The 23046-nt window shown below is 38.9% G+C and overlaps 1 protein-coding gene across 1 annotated transcript in view; it reads left to right on the top strand.

Annotated features, from left to right (window-relative positions):
- The window catches only part of LOC107185833, a 36582-nt gene extending 16436 nt beyond the window's left edge, over positions 1 to 20146 (top strand). Inside the window, exons 5-13 of the mRNA XM_015573599.1 lie at positions 2591 to 2772; positions 11854 to 12069; positions 13160 to 13310; positions 14125 to 14315; positions 15116 to 15342; positions 17084 to 17195; positions 17611 to 17938; positions 18531 to 18816; positions 19721 to 20146. Of these exons, the coding sequence (XP_015429085.1) occupies positions 2591 to 2772; positions 11854 to 12069; positions 13160 to 13310; positions 14125 to 14315; positions 15116 to 15342; positions 17084 to 17195; positions 17611 to 17938; positions 18531 to 18816; positions 19721 to 20060 (2033 nt within the window). The 3' untranslated portion in view covers positions 20061 to 20146. The remainder of the gene's footprint in view (positions 1 to 2590; positions 2773 to 11853; positions 12070 to 13159; positions 13311 to 14124; positions 14316 to 15115; positions 15343 to 17083; positions 17196 to 17610; positions 17939 to 18530; positions 18817 to 19720) is intronic.
- The last annotated feature ends 2900 nt before the right edge of the window (positions 20147 to 23046 follow it).

Here is a 23046-nt window from a genome sequence, read left to right as displayed (position 1 = left end):
AATGCCCGATCGAATCTTCTCCATTTCCCGAGAAACTTGCATCCGCTGCGGTGGCGCGCGACCGTCAAAGAACACTCTAGAAAATCCGATGAAACATTTTCCCGGCTGACGCTCGTCTTTTGCCAAATCATGTTTGGCCGGTAAGGCCATTCTGGCCACTCTGCTTTCCGACAGCTTCGCGGAATCACGGAAACGAACGATCCATCGTTCTTGAACTTCACGAAATCCTGCGTCTAGATAAACGTAGTGTCATAATTCGATCCGTTCCATTTTCTTCTTTCACCACTTTCTACTGGTTTTTTTCGTTTACTTATTTATACTTATTCCTTCAAGTTCTTTGTGACACAGGGTTACATTAATATAGAGGGAGGTGATTCGATTCGTTTCACGCAAGTTTCAAGGTATGACGGAGGCTTTCCTTTTTCTAGATACTAGGATTTTGATATTAATAATACAAAATTTGTAATTGGTAATCGGTAATCAATAATTGGTACTTGGTACTCGGTAATCGGTACTCGGTAATCGGTAATCGGTAATCGGTAATCGGTAATCGGTATTCGATACTCTGTAATCGGTAGTTAGGAATCGGAAATAGTTCAAATTAGTCGGTAATCGGTAATCGGTAATCGGTAATCGGTAATCGGTAATCGGTGATCGGTAATCGGTAATCGGTAATCAGGAATCGGAAATAGCTAAAATTAGTCGATAATCGGTCATTGGTAATCGGTATTCTGTAATAGGTAATCGGTAATCTATATTCTGTAATCGGTAATCGATAGTCCATAATCGGTATATAAAGGGACCGAAAACAAGGCTTTGCCTTTCTCTAGGTTAGGCAGATCTGAACATACTTAAAAGTAACCAGGTTGTGATACATGGAACTCCTAACACTGTGCCTAAATAGTCTCACATGTTATCTTCACGTGTCCACAAATCCTCGGTTACACAGGATCCTCGCGTCCAATATTACGTTCGATAAAAAACCGAAAATTTTATTTCCGTGATCCTAACCAGCGCAAGAGACCATGTTTCAAATAAAGGGATAGGGCGAAGGGAGAACAGAAATTTTCGATGGAACAGATTATTTTCCGGGAAATTTTCTTATCTCGAACGAAGGATGAAGGTAGCAAAATGAAAGTATCTAGAAAGTAGTTGACATTTCCGAGAGTTCCAGGAAAATTCTCGGTTTTCCGGATCCATTGTCGTCTCCTGAGAGTGGCCGACCGTTCCACGATGACGAGAGCTCGTTTGGAGAGGCTGGGATGGCCCAGATTGTGGTCTATAATCGGACCGGTATAGAGACACGGTTTGTTGCCTTTCGGTTTTTAGCTGGCTTCGGGACGGTCGGCTAACGTGGAAGGAGGGAGATAGAGAAAGGGAGAGAAAGAGAGGGTGATGGGGAGCCAAGCCCCGCGAAACTCTGACATGTTCGATCATTTGAGGGGGACGTCACTTAAATGACGTCCTCCTTTTAGACCACGCTCGTGCCACGTGAGCCCCTGTACACGTGCCTTCTCCCGCGTGAAACGCATTTCCCGTGCCGTCTCACTTAAATTCCAACGGGAAATAACTTTCTTCCCATAGATACTTTATTTTGTGTCTATTTATTTTCTTCTTCTTTGGAACTAGTCATGAAAATGTTGAAAAAATGTTAGATCAGTTAGGTAAAATATGATTTCAATTAGAATCTGTGTGATTCTGAATAGTGACGATCAAGTGTCTATTCAACGGCGAATTATTTACATATTAGGTCGATGCGTAAATAATAATAATAATTTATTTATGGGTCTACACCCATTGGTGACAAAATACATAAAGTAATTAGGAAATGTAGTTGATAACGTGTAACGGTACATTCATGTTACATAATTTTCGATCCTGTTAGTGAGTACAGTTGCTATCTGAAAAAAATTTTGGAATGCTGGAAAATTGACAGATTTACAGATCCGATAAATACAATTATGTAGTCCAGACGTGGTACGATGGTACCATCGTATTACGATACCATAATCACAATATTAACATTTATCTCGCTTTAAATTAATTACGTCAGCGTCATCCAGAAGTAATTATACTACCTACTACTTCAAGAGACCCACCGCACGAAGTATGGACAATATAATTGCATAAACCGTATAATTATGAATGTTAATAAATTCTGTGTATCGCTGGACTTCTTTAGTTCCCAAGTCTCATTTAGGCATAGATTATACAACACATTGATACCTACAATTGACTGATTATAGTAAAGGGTTATATACCCGTAGATCAATAAATAAATAAAAAAATAAATAAAATAAATTGTATCTCGTTATCGGTATTATTTGTCAATGTCTGGAGGACTAGAATTATTGCTTGCTGCTTGGAATTCAAGCGTGTTGCAATTATTCTAAAAACCCTAATATATCAGCAATTACAAGATTTAATAGCTTCTGTAAATAGTCATTTTTTAAATGAAAAAAAAAAAAAAAGAAACGATAATATTAACGTTATCCACGTTCTTGTGATTTGTTTTTATCATCGAATATTACAGGACGTATGCTGCGTGTAAAGCAAACCCAGGAGTATCTCTTGGATTTCTGTATTTCAGATTCAACGGGTGGCCTGGTATTCGGCATACCGCTGTCACAGTGTTTGGAGAACGACAGGATTGCTAGAATCGCCGCTGGCGAGGTCGCCGACATCGGCTGCCTGTCGAGGAGCAGCAGACACGGGAGCAGGACAAGTTTCACGAGCCTTATCGAGCCCACCGTGGCAGCCAAGACCGATGTGGTAAGTAGATTGGATCCTCGCACTGTGTCGGACATGCCGACGAATAAGACAGAGACGGACACGGTTAACAGTGAAACAATAGATGACGAATGGAAACGTGATATTGCGGATTGTTTTCTTCCCGTTTGTCCGATTAGATGGGCAAAACGTTTCGGTCCTGCATAAGCGATGATTGAAAAGGGTTAATGAAGGTTACTGGGGGTTAATGAGGGTTAATGAGGGTTACAGAGGGTTACAGAGGGTTACTGAGCGTTACAGAGGTTACAGAGTGTTACAAGGTGTTAAATAGGGTTGAGAAGGGTCGAAAAGGGTTGAAAAGGTTTAGAAGGGGGTTGGAAGGGGATTTAAAAGGGTTTAAAAGGGTTAATAAGCGGTTTAAAAAAGTTTAAAGGGGTAAAAGGGGTGTACTGTTAAACAAGATTAAAAATTATTCAAAGGAGTCTAAAAGGGTTAAAAAGGATTAGAAGGAGTCTAAAAGGGTTAAAAAGGATTAAAAGGAGTCTGAAAGGGTTAAAAAGTATTAGAATGGGTCTATAAAGAGTGTTGAAAACTGTTAAACACAGATAAGAAGGTTACAGTATAATCAAGATTCATGTAGATGATTCAGTGCCACAATATTTTTTCACGAAATCAAATTCGCACACACATTAGCATCACAATTCCCCAGAATCCAATAGAATATTAAACTTCAGCCCGACATAATTTTTGCGTATAATGTTTATATTCTTCTCCGTCTAACAAACTTCATATGCGGAGATAGAATCTTCTAATTTTACTCCTGACTTCACAATTTACATTGAAAACATCTTAATTTCAAAGAATCATAAACTACACACTTACATTCATAAATATCCGCCGTCTTATCGATCAGTCTTTATAATTCAGACAAGTAGAAATAACCAGTAATGGGCAGACGCAGTAGTTAGAATGCAGCTTAAAGTACACTCAAACGCTTGTTTAATCTTCATCATCAACATGCTCGGAAACGAACGCCTCGTACGATAAAAAAATTCTATTCCACCTTTCGTTTTCGCGCGTAGAATCGCCCTCCTGTGCAAACAATCACGATCTCTCAAGGCCTCGCGTCCCAAGGGGCGTATTAACGCGGGAACCGTCCACGTGGCGTAGTTTTTTCTTTTGGCTGACGGGCGGGGTGGAGCAACAAAGTGGCCGAACGACGTTTATTTTCGCGGGCTCTGGACCATCGTCTCTCCTAGCACGGATCCACGGCATGGAAAGCGACGATGAAAAAAAAAAAAAAGTAGAAAAGATTCGGTGGTGATTTACAATGCCGAAAATTTTATTCGAGCAGCCGCGGCTCGTAAAGCGACGGAGTCGGGCCACGGACGCCCACGTGGTGCCCACCGTGCGGACATCCACGAGTCACCTGTTTTAGATTGACGTTAACTAATCTGCGCGCGAAACGCGGCTCCCTCGGGCTGTCCCGATCGAAACTTTGACCACGGCGGAAATAGATACATTACACGAATAGTAGTCGTGCTTTACTACGTTTCTTTCTGTTTTTTTATTTTTTTTTTTTTAGATGAAACACGCCGAGCATAGCGACGACGCGAGAGATACTCGGTTGCAAAGGTGATTTGTACTTTTTCTGTAACGTCGGGATGAGGTATAAATTTCTCGTGAGCTTTGAGGCGACGGTAGGGGAAAAGAGAAATTCTACGTCGAGTTTTGTGGAAGCTTCGTTTTGTTTTTTGCGGTTAGTATTTCTGACAGATAGGGGTACAGTGACAAATAGGAAATGTAATTTTGGAAGTAAGATGTGTTTTAGCGAAATGAACTTCTATGAGATAATTTTCGTGTGTTTTGAGGGTATGCCGAGGAAAAGATTTCGAGTTTTGTGGAAGCTTCATTTTTTTTGTGGTTAGTATTTATGACAGATTGCGGTAAGGTGACAAATAGGAAATGTAATTTTGGAAGTAAGATCTGTTTTAGCGAAATTAACTTCTATGAGATAATTTTCGTGTGTCTTGAGGGTATGTCGAGGAAAAGATTTCGAGTTTTGTGGAAGCTTCATTTTTTTGCGGTTAGAATTTATGACAGATAGGGGTACGGTGACAAATAGGAAATGTAATTTTGGAAGTAAGGTGTGTTTTAGCGAAATTAACTTCTATGAGATAATTTTCGTGTGTTTTGAGGGTATGTCGAGGAAAAGATTTCGAGTTTTGTGGAAGCTTCATTTTTTTGTGGTTAGTATTTATGACAGATAGGGGTACGATGACAAATAAGAAATGTAATTTTGGAAGTAAGATGTGTTTTAGCGAAATGAACTTCTATGAGATAATTTTTGTTTGTTTTGAGGGTATGTTGAAGTAGATTCTTGTTCGAGCTTTGTGGAAGCTGTTTTTTTTTGTGGTTAGTGGTTATGACAAATAGTCAAAACAATAGTTAAAACAACCTTACTTTTTCTATATAATCCGAATCTCGCATAATGCGATTTATACACTGCGTGGTATAAATGTGGCATAACGGCAACCAAGTTTGCTATGTCAGTAATCATGTTGAGAATTAAATGAAATAAATGTTTCTCCAGAAAATGATAGATTCTGAAAAGAAGTGATTAATTTTTATTTTAACCACAACACATAAAGATTGAAAATTTTGTGGGTTGATTTATAATTCTGTCACACAGTGTATAACCTGACATTTCTATGGAACTTAATATCTATATTACACAAGAGTTACCTGTATTGATAATGTTGGTAGTTTCTGAAGTATTCGTAACTTATAGATAATTGCATTGCAGAGACGTATTTTAAGATCCGTTTATAAATGGGCGGTGATAAAATAAAGTAGGTTCAAATAGGGGTGGAAAGTGGCGAGACTTGTATTACAATGGCGGTCTCACTGCAATACAATAAATCACTACCACACAATGGCTCAGTTTTTAAATAGTAGATGAAAGGAGAAAAGAGATTTATATATAGGAGGAAAAAGATGAGAGGAATGAATTGTAGTAGTAATTAAAAGTTCGAAAACTTTGTTACAAAATAGAAAATCTGCTGGTCACACGTGCATTTAGAATTTGACTTTGCTAACACGTCTGTCCATTGCATTCTGTTTCTACTTATTTTTAGCACTAAGGAAAAAATAAGAAAAGTTTGGATTTTTATTAAAAGAAAAGAAGAGAATTCAATCTACATTTTTCTATGGTTTCTCAAAAATATACAAAGTGACGTGTGTTTTAAAGATTGCAGAAACGCGGGGATATTGCGACAAAAAGACGTTTCCTCGTCCCTGCTCACGTAACATTGATCTCGAGATCTTAAAAAAAGTGTGACCTTGACTCCATCCAGCCGCCATAATATTTTCCTCTTCATTTTCTTCTCGTTCATTTTCATTCGACCCGAACGATCTAAACGAGTCGAACAAACCTAACAGTTGTCACTTATACAATAAAAGAATTGGAAATAAATTTAGGATACTCCTGATGTGTTCGAAGCACGTTGAATTCATATTTTCATAGTCACGCTGCTCGTATCCTCATCGTCGCGAGACGGTTCGTAAAAAATGTAGAAACATCGATCGAAGCAACGTCAAATGTTGAACAAGCCTTCGAGCAGAGTTGGGCAAAATGTAATCTAAATTACAATTACAATGTTAAGACAATTACAAATTACTTACTTTCTGTAATTGTGATTGTCACTAACTTCGATTACGATTGTAATTGCCAAATGTAATCGCAAAGTAATTATAATTACAATGTAATTGCCAGATGTAATTGGAGAGCAACTTCAACTACAATGTAATTGTAACTGTAATTACTATTCACAATTAGAATGTAATTACAATGTAATTGTGAATTGTATTTGTCATGCAATCACATTATAATTGTGAATTGTAATTGTCTTGCAATTACATTATATTTGTGAATTATAATTGTCTTGCAATTAATTTATATTTGTGAATTGTAATTGTCTTGCAATCACATTGTAATTGTGAATTGTAATTGTCTTGCAATTATATTGTAATAGTAATTACATCGAAGTTCAATTACTTTTCATTGCAATTTTTAATTACATTGTAATAGTAATTACATGGAAGCTCAATTACTTTTCATTGCAATTTTTAATTACATTGTAATAGTAATTACACGGAAGTTCAATTAATTTCCATTACAGTTTTTAATTGCATGTAACTGCACGTATTAATTACATTGTAATTGATATTACTTTTTAATTAAATTTCCAATGTAATTGCAATGAAATTAATCGATTGCGCCCAGCTCGTGACGAAAGGGACAGTCGCGTGACGGGCATCGTTCACGATCACGAATGCGATCATAAACGCCGTCATCGATTGCGTCAGAGTGTCCGCGGGATCGGGCGACCAAGACGCGCCCGTTTATCGATGGCCACTTGCGCGCGCGCGCGTGCTCGGTCAGCAGAGCCGCAAGTGGTTATTTTTTGACGGGTACGTCAGTACACATCGCCGGCGAACACCCCGTTTTATTCTGTGTTTCGCGTCGTCGCACACAACGGGCTCCGACGCCCGTTTGCCAAATCCTCTTACCGGATTTAACTAACGCTCCACGCTAATTAAATGCTAACGGGCGGCCGTCACGTCACCGTCCACCACCCCCTCAGATGCCCTTGATCGTTTATCGGGGAAAAGTTCCTCGATCCTCCACCGCGTAGGGTTGTGGAAACCGTTGATTGGCCGGGGAAATGCTTACAGTATTATCGGCTGTTCCAAGATCATTTTTCTGTGGGATGCGGAGAATGTTGATTGATCGAGAAATTTTTATTGTATATAGGGTGTTCGAAACAAATTTTTTTTTTTTTCACCGTCTTATAATTGGTGGTTGTTTGTGTACTACTGAAGGTATGGTGTTTGGGGATAAACTAGAAACAAACAGAATTCTTTTTATTGTCTTAAATGTTCTATCAGATCTCAAATATAGTAGAAATCGCAGGCTAAAGTTCATTAAACTGTTTAATATACTAAATTTTATACCATCGCGTATGCTATACATTCTTAAAATCCGCAGTCTAGTGATCAGTTTTGTTCAAACATACTGGATTTAAAAAAAACAGTGTAATGTTTACTTTATACATCTGGATGACCCATAACATTTCATTTAAGAAACTACACCAGCCTTGAATTAGATCTTTCCTCCACGTCTCTTTCAATTCTTACGTGTTTTAGGATATTATTAAATTTCTCTAAATTACTTTAAATTTCCCTTCTTCTAGATTTATTAAATTACTCTTAGAGATTTACGAATGTAGAAGATGTTTCTTAATTAGTCGTAATCTAACGCTATTTCTTCGATTCTATTTTTCCAAGAGCAATCTTTTTCGCGACCGGAAGTAAATGTTTTGGTTTCGGAAGCACCGGCGCCACCTGGCCGGAGAAAACGAGTCCTTTTTTTCCGCCGCTCGTTTGCCACGCGAGAACATCGAACACGTTCGTGCGTTATTTTAAGAAACTCGAGGATTCGATCTGTGCCTCTTGATTTACACCGTCTAATCTAATTTCTGAACTTTTACTCTTCTGCGTATTGATTTTTCGCTTTACGACGCGTTCGGTGTGATTTGTTCACCCCCGTAAACATTTATTTTAAACGTACCTACCTTTGCACGAAGGCACCATAGTTTAACATTTTTTCCACTCAAATTCCTCATTCTTCGCTAATATTTTATAACTCATAAATTACAATTTTCCCGATTAAAATTACTTTCGTTTCGTATAATACGAAATATCAATAAATTACCCCATTAAATCAATGTTAATTTATATTTATTTAATTAATAGGGAGTATATTTATTCTTCACCATTTAATAAGTTAGTAGTATTAATTGTACCAATAAGTACTCCATTTGTTTAAACTACGATTCGATATGTCCCGATGATTATGAAAATGGTGTAACTCATCTATTTTTCGTTTCGAACATTCTTTCATAATATTGAAATATAAATCGATGTAATATAAAACAAGAGAGAAAATAAAACTTTTTTTTGGTTTTTCGACTTATACTATTTTCAATAATCACCCGTAGATATATTTTACCCTAAAAAGCTGTTTTCGACTAATCACTTCACTATACATCCTCTATAGATCCGCCATAAATCCTCCAGTTTCATATAGACTAGTACTAATCTCGTCAAGTCATAGTGGATTACTTGTAAATACTACTGGCATTATATTATTATTTGATATACTTACTATTGGTACACCTAATAAATAACTCTGACCATAAATAATCATTTTTACGTGTAGAATCATCTTTTTATCGTACGATTCACATACGAACACCCTATAGAACCAGTCGATAATTGAACATTCCGCTTGATTCGCGGGCAGTTTACCCAGTTGCGAAAATACGCGATTTAAATCTCCTATCGAATTTACAAAACGAACCGGGAAATTTCGTACGGGTGGGTGGAGAATTTTCATCAGCTTTTCACCTAGAAATAGATCGACCGTTCGTGAAATCGAGACGGGTGATTCATGCTCTATGGATACAACGTCGATTTGTTGCGACGCTCGCCACGACAATGCCACCCTCGACTTCCGGTAAACCGATCGTCGACGGAATCGAACGTAACGCTTCGTATATGTACGCGAGTAGGAGGGGCAATACGATGGATCGTTGAAAAGATTTACAGTGACGTCTCGTGCGTATTCTGATGCTATATATACCTATACAGGGTGAGAAAAAAAAGGGTTCATACCTTCCTGGGTAGATAATACTCGCTAAATGATGAATAAGAGTCTTGTAATAAATATTGGTCGAAGAATTAATAGTTTCGAAGTTATAAAATCACTTTTTTGTGTCGGTTACAGCTAGTGATTTCTTCCCTTCAGGAGCTATCGTACAATGGATTACTTTATCCATTCCTTCTTTTCCAGGATACAGAAGGTTTTTTAGAATTTTTATTAGTTTTCTTACAAGTTTTTCTATACAGTACGATATAGAAATAATGGATTACCTTATGATTTAATCTTTTCCTAGTTGCGAAATTATTTACAGTACTTGTACAATTTTTTGTCAGTGAGAAAGTCCCTTTAACCGAAGCGAAAAATTGTTTATAACTTTAAAAAATTAATCTTTCGACTCATGTTTATTAAGAATACTTTTCATCGTTTGGCAATTATTCTTTATATTCAAAATGTTGTATTGTAAATTCTATAAAGTTTGTACTCAGAAATATATTGTGTACACGGGTTATGGGACATTTGTTTACTGTAAACAAAATACAAATTGTCGTAGAGGTGACTGTTTAAAATGTTCAACATTAACAATTTTGACAACTACAGACTGTTTTCGATTATCGTCCTGGACTCGGTTCTGCTCCATGACAATAACCTTATAGGGATAATTGCTTCACAGAGAGCTTTAACGTGATTATAGCAAATTTTTCGTCAACTCTTTTTTCATGATTTTTCAAGGTCACCTTCAATTTCTTGCAAATACACCTATAATATTTTTACGCCTAACACATGTTATGTTATGACACTAAACGTTTCCCTAAACTTATTTTCCCTTTGAATCGAACAGCACAATAATTAAACGAGGAGAATCATGTACACCACACAATATCCCCCTTGATACCATGTAACATATGTAGCAATAATTTTCAATACAACACAAAATTTGGAAGTTATTCGAGGAGACAAAGTTTGGTGCCTCACCCTGTATAACTGTGTATACACCTGACGCAAATTATCTCTGTTCAGGTATGAATTTATATAAAAGTATCCACGGTCGGTTAATGAAACGAACAACGATCTATTCAATGAATCGTTCGATACCTCGACAATCGATCGATCTTCCATACCGTCGGAAGTTACATCGCGACAGGCACGTGGAAATTTTATTTATAAACCTCGCGGTGAACGTGTTTGGCCGGTGTCGCGATGAAAGGCCATCCGCGTTTAAATAGCCCGACGCGATTGATCGGTTTAAAGGCGATTTCGGTATGAACGACGCGGACCGTCGTCCCGTTGCATCCTCGAATTCGCCGGGTGACGACGTCACGTGTGTCTCGAGTCGAGGATGACGTCACGGATACGGGGACGCGAATAGAACGACGATGAGATGGCGACTATTTTAACCGGGGGATTAATTAAGGATACCGAAATTTTGCAAGACATTCCGTCAGACGGGACAGACCACCAGCGTTTCGGGTGCGTCGTTCCTAGTGATGGGATCGGTACCAATACTATTATGGGATTTAAGGGGTCATGCTCAGTCATTTTTCAAATTTTCAAAAAATCGATTTTTCACTTTCTACATTTTCTTTGAGTACAACATCTCGAGAATATTCTGTGCAAGTTTCAAGGTAATCCAATTAAAAATGACAGAGTTACAGGCGTTAAAAAATGAACATTTTATATAAGTGTAAGCTTGACTTGAAACTTTAAACGCGTTTTTCTCGAAACTACATTTTTCAAATCGGTGATCAATATTTCTCGAAAACTACTGTGTCGATTTACGTGAAGCCTTTTGCGCCTTATTTGAAATCAGAAAAACTTGTCCTTGAACGAAGGATTCTTTTGTTCGTTCCATACTTTTTTTTTTATTGACCAAAAACGAGTGATTTTTTAGGTGAAAATCGCACTTTTTCAGGAAAACGTCTGCTTTGTTTTTGTTAAAAAACACTGCATCTAACGTCTGATTTTGTTCCTAATCAATATTTCGAAAAACTCCACGTGCAAGGACAAGATTGGTTATTCCATTACATAAATCTTACTGAATTTTTAATTTCAGATGAACCGTTACGAAGTTACAGTGAGCACGGCAGACCACTTTTTGTGAAGAGACGTTCGATCTCGATATCGATTTTTGCGACTTTTTGGTCCAGTATCCTAGTTGTGAGAAATCAAAAATGATGAAAATAGTTTTTTTTTCCGAAGCCGAGCCTCTATTTAACTTCTGTTCACTTTATTCCGATCAGTTCCACAAGGGGATTCCCCCAATGGTGGGAATAACGCCGTTGCAGGTGTAGCACTGTTATTTCAACAATTTATCGTGATTCCATGACTACTTGTGATAATATGGCAATCGTAACCCAATGAGAGTAGTTGTTTCAAGGGTGGTAATTATTGTTTTCCAGGGTGGTTCGTGTGAATCGTTGTCGTCGAAGGGAGGCGCCTTGACTGGAAGTGATTCCGGGGTCCTGGAACTAAGCGACAGCGGTGGAGGAGGTCCTCCAGGGGAATGGGACGCGGTACCAGGTGTAGTCAGACAGTGCATCAGGCATCTGGAGAACACAGGTCTTCGGACGCTTGGAGTGTTCCGGGTGTCGCCTTCGAAGAAGAGAGTCAGACAGGTAAGTCTCCTCTTGAGCAGTTGACCATACGTGGATCGTTTGAAAATTTCTCGGTGTGGAGTGGAATGGCACATCGGTTTTCAAATGTTTCTATTTTCACTATCGTCCACTTAAATCTCACTTCAAGATCGCTCAAATGTTTCTATTTTTAATATCGTCCACTCAAATCTCACTTCAAAATCATTCAAATATTTCTGTTTTCAATATCGTCTACTCAAATCTCACTTCGAGATCGTTCAAATGTTTCTATTTTCAATATCGTCTACTCAAATCTCACTTCAAGATCGTTCAAATGTTTCTATTTTCAATATCGTCTGTACACTTGGACCAACGATATTCTATTTTTATAGACGAATACGCAAAATTTGTGGAACGAAGGAACTAGTTTTGGAATAGTGTCGATGTTTTATGATTTACACTATTGTTAATTAATATTAGGACTCCGGTCTGTATGGAGAAAATATGATGTTCCCTAGAAATTGTATATTTTGGAGCACTTTTTATTACTTTATATTTAAACGAATGATGTCCATCGAGCTTTAAGATCTCGTAAAATATGTTTATTTTAGATTTTCAACAATTTCGTAGTATCTTGTTACACTTTCTTCATTTTCGATAAGTGTATTAATACACTGCTAATCAAAATTAAGGTGCCACTAAAATTCATTGGGTTTACAAGAACAAATTTTGTGTCGCCCAAGCATCCTCTCAAAGTTGACGAACATTTTTTAACATTCGTTTGCTGCGTTTCATCTTAAAAAATAAATACCAAACTAAACGAACATAATTTTTAGTTACTGATTCAAAAGCTAGCAGCATCAGGCTACGAAATGGTGATTTCTAATATTTTCTATAACTATTTTTCATTTGAGGATGACCAAAATTTTCAGCAAATTTTAATGGCCAGTGTACATCGTAATATTAGTGCAAGATTTTGGCTTTTATAACGTTTCTATGGCATACTAATGTATTATATTTCTATTATTATTGTTGTCACTCATTACTATTCGTAATGAAGGTTCTAATCGATATTATTTCACAGTGAATAACCATTCAGTTGACTCTACAGGAATAAACATTGTCGTTTCAGTTACGGGAAGACTTTGATTGCGGTCGAGAGACGAAAATCGGCCCCGATCAATGCCCCCACGATGTAGCAGCCCTCCTGAAGGAATTCCTTCGTGACTTACCTGACCCCCTGCTTTGCAGGGACCTCTATCAAGCCTTCGTCCATACACAGAGTAAGATGATACTGAATGAAAATTATAATTACATCCAGTAATCCTCTTAAGTTAAAGAGGTTGAACAGCTCGTCTGACGAGCTAGATCAGCAGTTCAAAGCGATCACGTGCAAAGGATTTACTAATATTCTCGGATGGAGATTCAATCTTCGCGGTATTACAATAATCTCGTTTCAACAAGAGAATTAAATCTTGTATAAATCGGTATACTACTAAATTTCTATGGAATTTTATCTACGAGTGTGATGAATTTTATGTACATTAATAGGACCACAACCTCATTTTTTCAAATTTTCAAATAATGACATATTCCTCTTTAATTAAAATAATTCTTATTAGGTACTCCTATGTCTCCACTGTAAGCATCCATGAAGCTCATTTTGACCAGTTTGCTAGATCAACAGTTATGATTCATGGAAAAAACGTTACAACCGTAAAATCAATTTTTGAAATTCCCAAAAATCCTTCAAGATACGTTCATACATATATCACTACAGACTACACATATTCAAGTGTGAATAGAATCCAAAACGTTATCCCAAAAACTGTTCGATTTCCCGTGGAACGATTCTATATTCAAATTACAGACACCAGAGTATACTATAACTGCATAAAATTCGTCAGTCGAGTAGCAACAGTATATCAAATACGATGGCAACAACAATTTAAGTTTACGTACAGTTGCATCGTTAATTTTCGTTTATCTACTCGTTCTGTGAGCGAATTTCATCGTTTCGTTCGACACCCCGTTCTCTTTAATCCCGATAATTGACGCACGAGCCACTCGGCGCTGAAAGGGTCGAATTTCTCGCAGAGATCCGGAACAGGCGACTCCAGCAAGAAGCTCTTCAGCATCTCATTCAGCTGCTGCCCACGCCGAACCGCGAGACGTTATGGGCGCTTTTGAACTTTCTGAGCGTGGTCGCGGCGAACAGCGAGGATCAGAAGAGCGAGACTGGTGAATGGATGCCTGGGAACAAAATGGACACGACCAATTTAGCCACGGTGAGTCTCCACTCCCGTGTACCATCACTTTTCTTCGAGTTAAACCCTTGCCTTACGATTTTCTTGACGACTGTACTTTCAAGCATTAATTTATCGTTAATAATTTCGCAGATTTTTCTAAGAGATTGATTTACTAATTTCTTCACAAGAAACTCCCCAAAATTCCGTCATTTTTAGCCCCGTTACACCAAGCTCCCTGCTTAAAACTTTTTTTTAATCAAAACAAAAAATACTATAATATCTAATTCTCGACAAATTCATGCCAGTTTAAACGAAAAGAAAAAGAAAAGAAACTGTTTCTACTCTGGCGATGTTGCCTCGTCAGTAATAACTCATCGAATAACCGGAAACCATGTGTCTTTTATTTCAACTTCTTCCCTTAAGCATTCACGCATACAAGACACACTCGAATTTTACATCTTTCATTCTCAAACTGCATTGGAAGAATTCCCTATCACCCGAAATTCCGTCTAAACAAACACAGGAAACTCATCCTAAATTAAGCACACCTCATTTACGCATCACGCCCAATTTATCATGCGACAATCATTTTCTATCCCGCAATTATTAAATATTCGCAGCGGTAGCGATCGATTCGCAACAGTTTAAAATGCATGCCATCTTATAAGACTGTTCACACCAACGCGAAAAATTTATCTATAAAAAATCTATCGCCGCGAAATATTCGCTGACGCTGCGAATATTTCGCGTTGTTTTGTGGAAGCCTTTATTCATATTGGACAACCATTTTCGATCTGTTTGCAAACAATTTGTTCATCTGAGAAAATTTCTGCGTCAAGGTATTCGCCCCGAACATTCTTCACTGCGTGAAGCCCGGTCAGAGGTCGGAGGTGTCCGCCGAGAGGGCAGAGGAGAGGATAGACGTGATAAATGTGGTCAGAGCGCTTCTGGAACACGCTGCGACGTTGTTCACGGTGCCGGCCGCCCTTCTGGACGAGGTATACCTGCACATGATGGACACCCACCCAGTCGAATTGGATCTCGCCCTCTCCCGACGCGCCGAAGAGTGAGTAATTTACGAGGATCTTCCCCTTTATCCCCGTTCTTCGATCTCGTACAATCTTCTTCCTTAGACTTTGCTCCGATTTCAAGGGTTCAAGTTTCAGCTCCAATTTTCCGTACTTTTTTTATTCTTACAATTTAGTGAATCTTTTATTTTATCGTATTGTAACGTTCAGCTTTTTACGATATTAAAATTGTATCTTTGTAAACTCGTAAAGTTTATCGGGATAAAATTGGAGAACAGTCTTTGAGGCTCTTACAAGGGAAGGACTCCAACTGTACCACTTTGATTTTATCGAGGTTTTGTAGGATGAACACATATTTCTAACAGAGATGGGCACAATTTTATTCGAATAATACATAGTGAGAAGTAGCAGTATTTAAGATCGGCATCCTGACCTTCAAACAGTTCATGAGATTAAATAATTGTTTGCAAAGTGTCCACTCATTCGAGAAAAAATATTATTTTATAATAAAAATTGGAATTACCACGTTCGATCAAGTAAAAATGACGAAATATTTTTTTCATCTTTTATTCGTTATTCGAAACATTTTATCTAGATAAGGAATTTGCCCATCTCTGATTTCTAATGATATGTATGAAATGTTAGCCGTAGTTACTTGATAGTTTTGAAGGTATAATTAATTGAAGGTTATATACCTAGTTTTATATGTACTATGAATATAGGTGTTTGTTTCTGATATTATTGCAAAAAATTAATTTTTTTGTACTAATTAATTTTCACGTAACAAGCCTATATACTATATTCATAGTACGTAATATATAATTAGATATGTAACTTTAATTAATTATATCCTGAAAACTATCAAGTAACTATGGCTAATGTTTCCACATATCATTAGAAATATGTATTCTATCATGCTACAAAAGATCATTAAAATCGAAGTGGTACAGTTAGGGTCCTTCCCTTGTCAGTACAGAGTAGCTGAAAGTAATAATCCTAAAATATTTTACTTCTAATTCAGTTTATCTACTTAGTAAAATAGTAACATTAGGTTTTTGATTATTTAATATATATTATTATTTGTACATATTAATATATTGTTCATTATGAAATAATAAAAGAACCTCGGAGGTTCTTCTATCCGGAAGACGAAAGAGACCCCACTTCGATTTCTGGTCCACTACCCGATCAACTGATTCATCTTTCTCCTACGAGACAAAAGAAATTTGTTGAAACTGACAATTAAGCAAAAGAATACACGTGGGAAAAATAACCTGCGCGTTTCTATCAGATTATGTGCGTGGATTATTTAAAAAGTTCTCGGAATGAGGTATATAGATGACATCAGTAATTTTCAAATTTTTAGTTCGCCAAAGATTTTCATTTTACCTAATAACGCTGTTTCCCACCAATTGACCAACAACGAATCCTTATGCAACTTTCTCAAAAGTACTTAAAACATTTGTCTATAAAATAATAATATCATTGATCCAAGTGTATTGATGTTAAAGGGGATAATATTAAAAAATAGAAATTTCCTTAAGAAACAATAAAAGTTTCCTTTCTACTCCACTCTGAGAACTTATAAATGGCCCAAGTAATTAAAGTCCAGTTTTACTGTTAAATCTGATGTAATGAAAATACTATTTACGTAATTATCGTGGAAGAAGAAAGTAAGAGTGGAAGGGTTGAGAGCTAGTGAAGTTTCTTAATCGAATCCCGTCACGACGAAGAAAAGTTAGGGGAGGAAAAGGAGTTGACAGAGCATTTTTCTCGCAGGCAATGCGGTGACGAGGGGGATCCGTGCAGCGAAGCCGAAACCTTTTCGGTCGAGGAGACTCTGACGACGTCGACAACGACCACTGCTGGGACGACCACGTCGACCAGAAAGGTAACCGATCCAGACGGAATCTCATATCCATCGGCCATTCGCGATATTGCCGTGACGTCAAAGTCGCCTATCTGGACGCGTTCGTCGTCCGAACAGGATCCATAACACTTCCACAGAGTTGGAACCATAGAAAAGACATCGAAAAAGAGTTACATACAAAGTTTTGTGGTTCCAATTCATCTGGAAAAATATTTATCTTTTCGAAGCTTACCACTGCTAATTATTTTCTTAATAGTTAGAGTATTGCTAATTTTGAGAACAAATCAAGGGCTGCCTTCTGGTTAGAGGACTGTGTTGGGCCGCACTTAGCCTAAAATCTCTGAGGAATACACTTCCTCTTAAAAATCGAAGCATCGGTAGGGAGTTTCTGACATATATTTGTCACGACGTCAAAGTCTGAATTTCAATGTTACAGGTGTGGACGCGAGAGCAATGCCTTCACCAAACGGCCGGCATAGGCGGAGACATAGGCCCAAGACCGAGGCGGTCAAAAAGGCCCGGTAGCCGACGAAAGGAAGAGGGCAGGAGTAACAGCGTGGATAGTGGATCCAGCGAGGATCCAGGGGATCCTCGGAGAAGGTCGTCGCCCATGGTGATCACCGCCAGCCTCACCATACCGATGTCCGGAGCGTTCACGTTGAACCTCGACGATCCGGACATTCCTTACATCGAGGAGGCGCCGAAGCAACCCAGTGCACCGCCTAGAAGACAGAGGCAACGATCGACATCCGGTTGCAGCGAAGGTTCGTTGGGCCTTCTTATACATCTAGACAAATGTTATTTGAAATGCAAATAAGAAATAACTATTTGGAATAATTTATTTCGAAGCTTTATTTTCAATAATGTCGAGAAATGAATTATTTTGATATTTTTCTCGTTAGGAAAATGTCAATAAACCAAACTCAGACCTAGTCATCTAATATAATTTTGAAGAACAATTGTACAATTATTTCTACGAGTGATTTCAAATGATTAGAAAACAAAATATTAATAACCAACCAAGAAATAAAATTAATCAGAGTTGGTTAGAGGTAGTTCAGGTAAAAGGTATAATTGTTCTGTTAATAACTTTCATAATAAACATTTGATAACTGAAACATTCTGAAGGTCACTCAGGAGGTGTACCTAAGCCAGATCTTGATAACATATGTCAAGATCAAGTACATCTTATTTATCAATACTACTAAAATACGATACTAACTTTTTTTTTTATAATAACTTTTTTACAAACGGTGGCCCAACATATTAAAAACTCATGAAAATCAGAAGTAAATACTTCCCATAACCTCTGCATAAGAACTGTCTCCTAATCGACCCGTTACCTTTCATTTCAAGGAGGAAGGCACGGTAGCGATAGCGCAGTGGGCTCGTCCGCCACGTTGTCCGGCGACCAGGCCCCGAGTTCGCCGCCATCTTGGGCCTCCTCGCCGCCAGCGAGTCCGGACAGCGCGGCGACTGCAGTTTCCTACATACCCGACCAACAGGCTGTTCTCCAGAGGGTTTCGTTCACGACCTCGAGCGAGGTTCGCCAAGTGACCAGGTCGAATAATCAGGAGCCGTCGAGGAGCTCAGCGGCGCCGTACACGCCGAGCATCACAAGCATCGGTGGCGCGGTCCTCAGGTGAGAATCCTTGTCGTCCCGACTATGCGAGTTATACCGACTGCTACGATTCATGGGAATTTAGGTGAAACCTCCGAGCTGTGGTATTTCGTGACAGACGAGTCGGAACGGTTCGATAACCCTGACGAATGTAGAGCAACGTACTGGCGTGCTTTCACCTAGTTATTCGAGGGTTGGGTCGTCTGATACGATTTACCTAATGTTGAATTATGTTGTTTCTTGGGGAAGACTGTTTTCAGAGTTTGTAATGTTGATATTTATATGATTGTATGATTTTAAATTCAGAGTGAAGCGTTCATTATGAGGATAAATAGTTCAACGTTGATTGTTCCGTAATTTGGGTAGGTGACTTTTAATGGTTTTTTTTTTTTTCGTGTTTCTGGAAGAGATACGAAAATTATAAGTTTCGATATGCAGCGAGTCACGGAAGTATTCGTACCCTTGCAATTCTTGAATTCGAATGATTGATGTTTATTGACAAGATACATTCTGAAACGGTTATCAATAAGGATTTATTATGCAATAACTAAGTTTTCGAATGATGTATCATTGATTGAGAATAGTAATATACGTGAATGGAAACTTAAGCGAATCATCGAAAATTTAATGGGCCAGAGGGAGTTTATAAATATTTGCAAATATGTTGATTCCATAAGGATACAACTGGTACAAGTACGAATAACAAAGCCTCTGAGAACATTTTCGCTTGAGGAAAAAGTTGTTTCAAATCACCTGAGATATCACTCCTTTCAAGGACTTACAACTATTTTGGGACACCCAGTATAATCTCCATAAAATACCTCATAAACAAGACTACCCATAACAATCTTTAACACCATGACGAATAATTATTCCATAATCTCCATCATAAACAATTTCATCGAGCAAAGATCTCTCTTTCCAGGTCGAAAACCGCAGACATCGAGAGGATGTTGCACATCTCGCGGCCAGACACCGGTATCGCGGTCTCCCAGGGCAAGACCAGTTCCTCGGCGAGCTCCACCGAGAGCAAGAAGTACACAAAGAGGCGTTACACGGACTCGAGGCATCAGACGCGTCATATCCCCGACTCCGACACCCTGGCTGGTAAAACCGCTATGACAGTCACGTCCCCGTCGTCCGTGACGATGTCCTCTTCGTCCTCTGTGGGCGGCGGTCAGAGTCAACGCGCAGGCGCACAACCGGTATGGAAACGGCGGGAGCTGATCTCTAGCGCGCCAAAGGACAGGGAGGGATACTTCTAATCCCCGATGCGTCAAGAATGTTCAGAATCGAACGCTGGAAGAATTCGAATGGGCAATCGTTCGCGACGAAACGCTTCCAGGGAATTGTGCCGCGGACTGTACAGAGAACTTTTAAATACGCTCTTGTGTTCAATACGGTTACATTAGGGTCTACAGGGTCTAATGATGATTGAGGATCTGAAGATACTGAGTAAGGAACGTCTATGTGTTGACGCGTTCGCAGGATACAGTAGACTCGCGTTAATGTAACGGTGCTGGGCTCTCGAGACGGGTTTTTCTTGGACACGCTACTTTAACGTGAGCCAATTGGCACCCAGGATCGCGTGGTAGTTCGGTCGAATTACCAATTGGATCAGAACTTTCGTTAAAGATGGCGATTGATAGTGGGGTATGCGCACGTTTGCGAGTCACGCGTGTGACCTGGGACGTTCCTATCGCTACTTTAACGCGAGTCTACTGTACGAATAATAATACTGTGCGTAATCTGTAGCTGGGCACTCATGTAGATGTTCGAGTTTTAATTTCCTGCGTTCGGGAAGTTTATGGGATTTGTATTTATTCTCTGGGTAAGTTGAAGATAGAGCACGTTGGGACATAACTGCGTGACTTTCAGTGAGAACAGATGATCTGTTAAGTCTCACTCAATGGATGTTTCACAGACTTCGCTTAATTATTGTGCTGTTCCATTCAAAGGGAAAATGAGTTTAGTGAAATGTATAGAGATTTTGTGGAACTTGCCATTAATTGAGCCTGGGCCGAAGTCCCAACTTTAGAAAGAGACGGGTTGTTTTCAGAGGCCTTGCTATCTCTTTCTAACATATCTGAGTCAACCACTCAAAACCCAGACCCTCAGAACCTCACTCCTCACCACTTAGATTTAAAAAGAGATCTCAAGTCCTCTGAAAGCTATCTACAGTGATTCCTCGATGAATGCGACACAAACAACAGCGTCATTCCCGCCATTGAGTCTCCCTTTTGAACCAATCGAAACGGAGTAAACAGAAGCTAAGTAGAACCTCGATTTCGGGCAAAAAAAGCAAATTTATGATGAGCTGAAAACCTTTCCGTCTTGCCACGAATGCTCCGAAGTGGGCCCGAGTACGTCGCACTCATCGAGATATTACTATACCCCTTCCTAAACTTGGGATGCCGGTTTTCAGAGAGATGCGCAGTCTATTCTTATATGTCTATGATCTAGCTACAGAAGAATCCAAACAAGTGCTTGCTGCGAATGCGTTCACGCGCGTGTTTCATTCACTAGTCAATCTTCTTAGGGTATGTGGGAGCTGCGATAACAGCGAAGAAAAAGAAATATTTGTTTCTCATCGCTTTTATCGTTCATCGTACATATAGCAAGCTCTGCTGGCTACTCCAATAAAAACACTTCCATTATAAAACAATAGATTATATTTCTACGCTTTGCTCCTATCACCGCTCCGATCGTTTATCGCAGCTCCGACATAAACGAACCCTTAGTCGCTAAAAATTGGCCCGGTGTTCTCTCTTACACCAATCTGCGCGTGTGCTGCAAACGACGCCGCGTACGCGTGAACCAGAAACGACGAAGAGCGTTCGAAGATAGCCGCGGAACAGGGTAAAAAAAACGCGCGCGCGTCGTCCTGTCCCATCGTCGAAATCTCCGCGAAACATAGTCACTGCCGATCAGGCGTGGCCTGGCAAAAGTGTTCCTCGACACACGTTTCCCCCGAATCCTGGGGAACCGTGTGCGCTCGGTAGACTGCGGATCTTTATGCAAAATGACATTTTTTCAAGTAATTTACAATGACAAGAGCAAATACAGACTCGTCTCGATTATTGTCCCGAACTCAGGTCCGCCCCGGGACAATAATCTTATAGGGAGAAATGTTTCAGAGCCTTGTAAATTCCTTTTTTACCCGAAGCCCGAGCAACAAAATATGCGCTTGACAGGTTCCACGCCCCCCGACCCCAGTGGTGGGGATAATGCCTGGACAATAATCGTGTAGAAGAAGCCAGACAATAATCGAGGAGAGTCTGTATAGGAATTTCTGTCGCCTCTTATTCATTTCATTGGATTGAGATTAAAATAGATACCCTCGTTGCATCTAATGAAATATTTTTTGCTCTCTTTTTGTTGTATTTCACAGGGCCATAGAGGCTATAATTGCAGAAAATCCGCAGTCTAGACTGCTCGGTATCGTGGGGTGTCTGTTGGTTCCTAGACTACCGTCCTCGCGCTCGCAACGATCTCCGTGACGGAACGTTTCTCTCTGCAAAGTGATGCTCGTTGCTCTCTGCTCCCATTTGCTGGGATCCTGTTCATTGGAGAACCTGGTGAACGAGCGACTTTGCAGGAGGACGTTTCAGCATTACGTGTACGGAACGGGATCAAGTGCAATCGGTGTTGTTAGATTTAGGTAGCAATACTTATTGGATTGAATGGTTTCGCCATATGAGCGGGAAGGTACAGTGGCTGTGGTCGTTAAGGCATGAGTGGGACTGAAGATTCTTTGGAGATTGGGGGTTCAAGACCCAAGTGTCTAGTCCTCATTTTTTCTGGGTTAGTATATAAAGTACTGAATCCATATTTCTACTGCTATAACATATTCTCTACTAGATGTTGCCTCTATTCTCAATGAATCAAAGTATATGTTTTGTGGAAAACAATTGAAATTAGTAAATTAGTTAATTAATTTACTAATTCGCGTATCAAAATGAAAGTTATAGAATTTCAGTAGAATGTATTGTTATGAATCTGACAATCAGTAATATTAATAAGAAATTATTGATCAGTTATTGTTACTGCCTTCTGGGTACTAGTGTTATCAATAGACTGCGGATTTTATGCATTTACAGCCAATAGGGTTCTGTGTAGTACAATAGAAAAAAAACTTTCGTTAAATGCAATGCGTTTTCTACTTTATTCTGAACCCAATAAGATATTTGAAAGAAGAAAGAAATTCCGATCTTAGCTATTGCCTTCAAAAATTACTTTAGAAAATGTCAT

The sequence above is a fragment of the Dufourea novaeangliae genome, unplaced genomic scaffold (assembly GCF_001272555.1).
Source record: "Dufourea novaeangliae isolate 0120121106 unplaced genomic scaffold, ASM127255v1 scaffold56, whole genome shotgun sequence".
Lineage (NCBI taxonomy): Eukaryota > Metazoa > Arthropoda > Insecta > Hymenoptera > Halictidae > Dufourea > Dufourea novaeangliae.
Note: the sequence above shows the minus strand (reverse complement) of the source record. Positions and strands in the feature narration are given on the sequence as shown.